The following is a 7,140-nucleotide window of genomic DNA, read 5'->3' on the forward strand; positions in this document are numbered from 1 at the left end:
AAAATCCTCAAACAACTGCAACCCATACTAGAAAGAGACCGTATTCTTAAAAAGATCTTCCCAGAGCCACCCATCCTAGCCTTCAAACAAGCACCGAACCTCGCCAGCCTCATCACCAGAAGCAAACTTCCTCAAGCCCAGAACACACCAAAAGGATCCAGACCGTGCCAGGACAAGAAATGCAAGACCTGCCAACACATCTCCACTACCCCCACTATTACTACACCCCACAATAGAGCCATCAGCATCCCAGGATCTTACAGCTGCACCTCCAGAAATGTAGTATACCTCATCCAATGCACCAAATGCCCTGATGGAAGATATGTAGGAGAGACCAGACAACAACTGCGCACCAGAATGAATGCACACCGGAAATCTATCAAAGACAGAAACACTGAATTACCGGTGGGAGCACATTTCTCACAGGAGAGCCACTCTCTCTCCAATCTCTCAGTCCTGATCCTCAAAGGAAACTTACACAACACTTCCCAGAGATGAGCCTATGAGCTCCATTTCATCAACCTGCTGGATACTAGAGATCAGGGACTAAACATAGACATTGGATTTTTGATACATTACAGTCTGCCTGGCAACTGACTCCCCAGCCCAGCCCCTGGCCTCTTTACTTTTCATTCCATCCAGGAAGAGCACACACCAACTGCTGCAGCTTCCTTAGCCTGACGAAGGGTTTTTGAACCCGAAAGCTTGCTTAATAACCATTCTCCAACCATTTGGGTTGGTCTAATAAAAGATATCAAATTCACCCAAGGAACCTTGTCTGCCTATGTTGCATAATGGCATCGATCTTGTCAGAGTGTCATGTCAGACATGTTGTCTATATTCCTAAAGCTCTTTGGGCTCCTTGATGGAAAGTGATATATTATTTTTCTTACTTGTTTCTCTGAGATGGTACCTGAAACATGAATAAATTGCCTTTACTGCAGGGTGAAAGTAAAGCAGACAACGTATAGCCTTGCACTGGTATACTTCCATTCACTTGAAGGCAAAGTTGCATGTCAGAAAGTAAGGAGTAACTACACACTAGTGCAAGTTGCAGTGGTGGAGTGATATGTGCTCCCCTAATCAGTTTTATTAGAGAGTACCTGTAGTATGTAGGGCAGGAAGAGTATGAGCTTTCATAGGCAACAGCCTACAACTCATGCAGACCATCTAACGAAGTAGGCTGTTGTCTATGAAAGCTGATGCCTTTTTGAACCAGTTAGTCTCTAAGGTACCACCCTGCCCTACATTCTGTCTAGACTTTAGACCTTCACTCATTCCAGAGTACTGTTTGCTTAAAGCAAACCAGTGCTCTGTCCTAGGACCAGGTCTTACTTCCTTTTCTTGTATCTAAGTGGCAGGCATGTAACCATATAACTGCAGGTTCTCTCTTACACAGTTTCTGATTCAGCACTGCCTGCACCAGTCTACAGAGAATGCCTTGGTTGTGGCCAGGCAGCTGTCCAGGGGAAATAGAATTTCCCAGGTATGTACATCTGGCTGGACAGTTCCTGCAGGGAGGGCAGTGAGGCGCCAGGGATTTGGGCAGTGCCTAGCCTGCTGGCTAGTGCTCTTTGTTCAGAAGTAGGAAGCACAGATTCAAACCCTATCCCCTGGGTGAAGAGGGCTTAGAATGTGGGTTTTCTGCTCCCTGGGCAAGTGCTAAAACCATTAAGCTGTTGGGCTGCTAAAAGATCAGTGGACCACCTCTCTTACCATCACATTCTCACTTCCAGCAGGTAGCCATGCAGTGCCATCATGTTTCCCTGCCAGAGAAAATAAAATCCCAACTGTGCATCAGTGCCAAAAACTACAGGAATTCAGCTACATACAAACTACTTAGGCATATGAAGCATAAAAATGCTCTGGCCCCTAGGGCCAGACATTTTAATAGTGCCCACTGCAGAAGGCTAATTTGGTTAATCTGGTCACATGTCAACTCCTTAGTATGGGATAAATATATTACAGAGTAAAACCCAGGTTAAATTGCTCCATGACAATCTTGTCACAGCATCTTGAGCCTACATGTATAGCAACCAGGAGATTGGAATGATTTAAAAAAATCAGAGAGACAGAGGCTGGCTAATAAATAGCATTCGGTTTATGCCCATTAATACAATATTTTAAAGGTTTAATTGAAAAAGAACTTGAACATTAACAGAATTCTGCAGCTTCTAGCTTCTATTGTAATACTATGCCTTTTAACCTTACCTAATGTGCTGGCTTAAAGAACAGGGACTGCCTTCTCTTGAATTTCCCAGGTTTTGGCATTTTTGTCCAGAGGTAGGAAATACAGAAATCTATGAAAATGAATCACCTGCTACTTTTCTGTTTCAGCGCCAAGACAATGATACCTCCTGGGGAATGCCTATATGCTGGGAGAAAAAGGAGGAAACCCATTCAGAAACAGTTAAGTATCATAGTCATTATGATTGGATTTTTGCATTTTATTACATGTGAATGTGCTGGAGGAGGGGAGAGGTGGGGTGGGGCACAGAGAACTCATCTTCCCACTATGCTCCCACACAGGAGAGACTTTAGTTTGTCTTTATGAAGTCTGAAGCATGGAAAGAGAGAGAGAGAAATCTGCCTTCAGTTCCAAATGGTGCCAGAAGGGATATTCTTGCAGGACTGGGGCTATAGTTCCAACCTCATGACCCAGGCTGGCTAACATAACCTATAACATACAGCGGCAGGTTCTCCCTAAGCTCAGGGGACACTATACCCAAAGATCAGTGTTCTCTGATAACAAAGTGCTAGAACTTCCTTTCCAAACCACCTTGTCATGTCCTTATAGAAGACATAAGTGACCCAAAATGTGTTGAATATTAATTTTAAAAGTGCATTAATTAATCTGAAATGTGTCACTTTTTGCATTCTTTAGAATGAGTCATTTTCAGATATTTATTTTGTGCGGGCCGGGAGCGACCCGAGCCCTTTTCCGTGCTGCACGCGGGCTGTGGCCAGCAGCCCGGGCACTCTGGATCGGAGAGGGAGGGTGACGAGCTGGAATTAGGCACAAACGCTTAGCGGTAGTTTTAAAGATTGTTTACTTACACCAAAAGATGGTCGTGGTGTAGGCTGGAAAACTTGCTTGAGTTGCGGTTATAGACAGGAAAGAAGAGAAGCGGACAAGAGTTCTAAACTCGTGAACTGTAGCCCAATCCGGCTGAGGGCTCTAAACACGCGAGCCCGTCGTGTCAACCGAAGAAAGTACTCATCCGAAAGAGCTCTGAATAAACTCACACAAAGTTTGCTAGGCTCCGTGGGTCCTTCTGCTCACTCATCCACACGAAGTTTGCTAGGCTTCGTGGGTCCAGTTCTTTTGCGCGCAGGAAGGGATACGTCTAGGAATCTATTGGCGACGGGGAGAGGCTAGAGGCTGATCAGACCTCTGTTGCCTGCTTGAAATGCGTTGGGTCCATAAGGATCCGCAGCGCTTAGAGATCTTCACACAGTGTGAAGTCTCCTCCTCCCGGTGTTCGTGGAGTCCTCCAACTTGGGCGGAAACCACTCAAGCCTTTTATACGGCTAGCAAGCCAATCACTAGCCGCCACGTGTGAATAATTTAGAACTGGCCAATAATGGGACTCGAATTAGCATACAAATGGCGGGAACTCTTTGCAACGAGCATCTCTGTGCTGCAACAAAGAAATGCACCCTGCAAAGAAAGCTTCAAATTGGCGGGAAATTCTCCCTTGCACCGGGGTTCTCTTTTGCAGCAGAAAACTCCACCGTGCAAAGAAGCTGTAATTTAGCGGGAACAATTTAGCAGTGCCGAAGCACACACAAACAAAAATCACACCCTTTGGGTTGTGACATATTTCACAGAATCTTTTTCACTGTAAAGAGAGAAATTATTTGTGAAGAAACAATGCAAAAAACAAGCAATTGGAAGGACCAGGATAGCTTGAAATGCAAGAAAAGGAAAGTTTCCATGCCATGGAAACTTACTTATCCGAGTGATAAAAATCCCTGCAGTGAATTGGGTTTTTTTTCTTTATGGTAATGATCCCTGTCTCTTATGTTGTACCATGTCATTGTCAAATCAAAAATATTTTTGGTATTTTTCAGAATTATAATTGAATGTAGTTGAGACCGAGAAGGCACAAATCCTCCTGTTTTTAGTCACTCAAAACTTTAAAAAAATAGTTCATTTGAGTTTAAGTTGTCTATGTTTGCTCTAATCCTAACAGGGAACAGTTGTGAATGTTTGAATAAAATCTGTTGAGCTATTTTGAAATCAGATAAGCTTTTAAAAATAAACTGCTTGCTTCCACTTAGAAAAATTCTTGGAAGCGCTAATACATCATTATGGATAAGATTCTTAATGCACACAAATACTAGAATGAAAAAATATGGCTCCTTCAGTAGCTGTAACTTGGTTCCCATATATTCATTATTGCAAAAACATACATATGTTCTCCGTGTTGCTATGTTGGACTGTGATCCTCCAAACATTGATGCATGTTCTTAACATTACATGCAAGTTGCCCCAGTAAATTCAGTGTGATCGCCCATTTGTGTAGAGTTATGTCTGTGTTTAAGTGTTTGAAGGATCTGGGTCTAGCAGTGGGCATGAAAACAAGTGTTAAAAAGCTAGGCGTCTGTGGCATTGATGCCTACACAGTCAGATGGATTGCAAATTGGCTGAGGGGTCGTACTCAGAGAGTGATGGTGGACGGGTCATTTTCAACCTGGAGAGAAGTGGGCAATTGGGTCCCCCAGGGCTCGGTCCTCGGGCCCGCACTGTTCAATTTCTTTATTAGTGACTTGGACAATGGGGTGAAGAGCAGCCTGTTTAAGTTCGCAGACGACACCAAGATTTGGGGTGAGGTGGGCACGCTAGAAGGGAAGAACAGATTACAGCAGGACCTGGACAGGTTACAGGGGTGGGCGAATGAGAATAAGATGGGATTCAATACTGACAAGTGCAGGGTGCCGCACTTAGGCAGTAAGAATATGAGCAGCGTACCTACAGGCTGGGGAACTCCCTTCTTGAAAGCACGGTGGTAGAAAGAGATCTTGGAGTCATTATTGACTCCAAGATGAACATGGGCTGACAATGCAAGAACACAGTCAGTAGGGCTAACCATACCTTGTTGTGCAACCACAGATGCATCACAAGCAGGGCCATGGAGGTGATCCTCCCCCCCTATGTGACACTGGTCAGGCCACAGCTGGAGTACCGTGTCCAGTTCTGGGCGCCACACTTCAGGAGGGATGTGGACAGCATTGAGAGGGTCCAAGGGAGGGCCACTTGCATGATCCGGGGACAGCAGGGCAGACCCTATGAGGAGAGGCTACGGGACCTTAACCTGTTCAGCCTTCGCAAGAGAAGGCTGAGGTGGGACCTGGTCAGGCACTCTTTGCAGGTGCCTGACAGTACAGAGCTCTGGCTGGTCATCAGTGCCAGGGTGTGCTGCCGTGCACTTCCAGTAGGCCTCCAGAGTACCAGTGGGCCAGACACAAACCTGTGGGAAGGGCATAGCCAGGCCCCAATCCAGCCTCATGTTGGGAAATGGGGCATGACCCAGCCCTGCTGGAAGGGAAGGGGTTGTGGCCTAGCCCTGATCCAGAAGCAGGGGGCCATGGCCAAGTCCTGCAGGGGAAGGGGGCATAGCTTGGCTCCAACCAGCTGCCCAGGGAATGGGATTTGGGGATTACAGCCCTCCGGTGGCCGTATTAATGACCACCACTCCCCTCTGCCAAATTTCCGCATCAGTGGCGAGCCCCATGGGCCAGATGTGATGGTGTCATGGGCTGCAGCAATGTCAGAGTGGCACAAGAATAGGCTTTTCCAATGCAAAGAAAGGGTGGTGTTATAGGTTACCTTTAAACCATTTTAAAGGCACTTAAAAATGGGAGCATCGTGTTAAAGGGTGTTAAGCCTTTTTAAGTGTACTCTAAGCATTTTAAAGTTAAACCACATGAGGTAAGGGTTATCTTTTGAGCTGTTTTACCCAGGTCAAGATAAAGTATTGTTAGTCTGCTCCCCAGAGATCAAGCAATCAATTTGCCGCCTTCTAGCATCCCAAAATGCACAGCTCCCAGCCTTTCCACCCTCCGAACCTCTACTGGTCTCCTGCCTAGTGGTTCCATGCTGAAAGTGGAGCTACCAGGGATTAACTGCATTGAGATTATGGAGCCAGGGAAGCATGCCTCCCCAGGCTCCATGTTGTTGCCCTGTGGCAGCTATGCTTGCTGCTGCTGGGGATTATCTACATTTAAGAAAGCTGAAGTGGGCTGATGCCAAGGGTTTTCCCCCTCTCCTCACTGTACCAGCCTCCTCCCTTTCCTGCTGGCACCACAGCCCATGTCTGCATTCCTATTCCCCCACACCAGCCAGCTAGCCACTCCTCCCTAACCCCCTGCTGGCCAGCCACTTCATCATGCCTCAGTTTCCTTGGCCCCACAAACCCCCTGTTTCTTGGCTCTACCTTGGTATGTGCTCTGTGCCATGCAGCAAGTATGCTGGTTCTCATCCCTGTTCCCTGGCCGTCCCAGCCAGCATGACCCCTACCACCCCTGTCGTGGAAACACACGCAGCATACTTTTGGGTCAGGTCAGCAGAAGCTTTTATTCAAAAGAAACTACAGCTGTAGGGGGGATTCCAAAATGACATGGATTTCCCAAGCACTTGGAAGGGGTCCCCCCCCAAGAGCAAAATCAGGAGGCTTATATACTTTTTAACAGTTGCTTACAACTCACGTGAACATATAGTGAAATTAGCATGAAAAGCGGCTATAATATTACTTCATTATTTCTTTGCTGTAATCAGGATGGGAACTAATGGGGGAGGCGAGGTTAGTTCACAAACCTCCTTCTTGCACCTAGAAATCAGATTTGTACATACTTTTTTGCTATCTTCAAGGCCGCGGTGAGCGAAGCAGTTGCAGAGGAGTTACAAAGAACAAACACTTTCTCTTATCTGTTCTACTATACAGAGCCAGCAATTCTCCACAAAGCGGTTATGTCATCTTATAACTAAAATAGTCAAAGTTTAAGGCATATATTTTTTCTGATTCCACAGTCCCCCCCTTTGAGACTATTTAGTCTCACTTTACCCTTAAATTTTTATTCTCATGAGCCCCTCTATTTCATCGTGCAGCCTTTCATGTTTTCTTTCAATCTGCTCAC

The 7,140-nt window shown here is 46.0% G+C and overlaps 1 protein-coding gene across 1 annotated transcript in view; it reads left to right on the forward strand.

Moving 5' to 3' along the window:
- AHRR (aryl-hydrocarbon receptor repressor) overlaps positions 1 to 7,140 on the forward strand; it is a 137,510-nt gene that overhangs the window by 16,250 nt on the left and 114,120 nt on the right. Inside the window, exon 2 of the mRNA XM_006021494.2 lies at positions 2,338 to 2,409. Within this exon, the coding sequence (XP_006021556.1) occupies positions 2,348 to 2,409 (62 nt within the window). The 5' untranslated portion in view covers positions 2,338 to 2,347. The remainder of the gene's footprint in view (positions 1 to 2,337; positions 2,410 to 7,140) is intronic.

The sequence above is a fragment of the Alligator sinensis genome, unplaced genomic scaffold (assembly GCF_000455745.1).
Source record: "Alligator sinensis unplaced genomic scaffold, ASM45574v1 scaffold386_1, whole genome shotgun sequence".
Classification (NCBI taxonomy): Eukaryota; Metazoa; Chordata; order Crocodylia; family Alligatoridae; genus Alligator; species Alligator sinensis.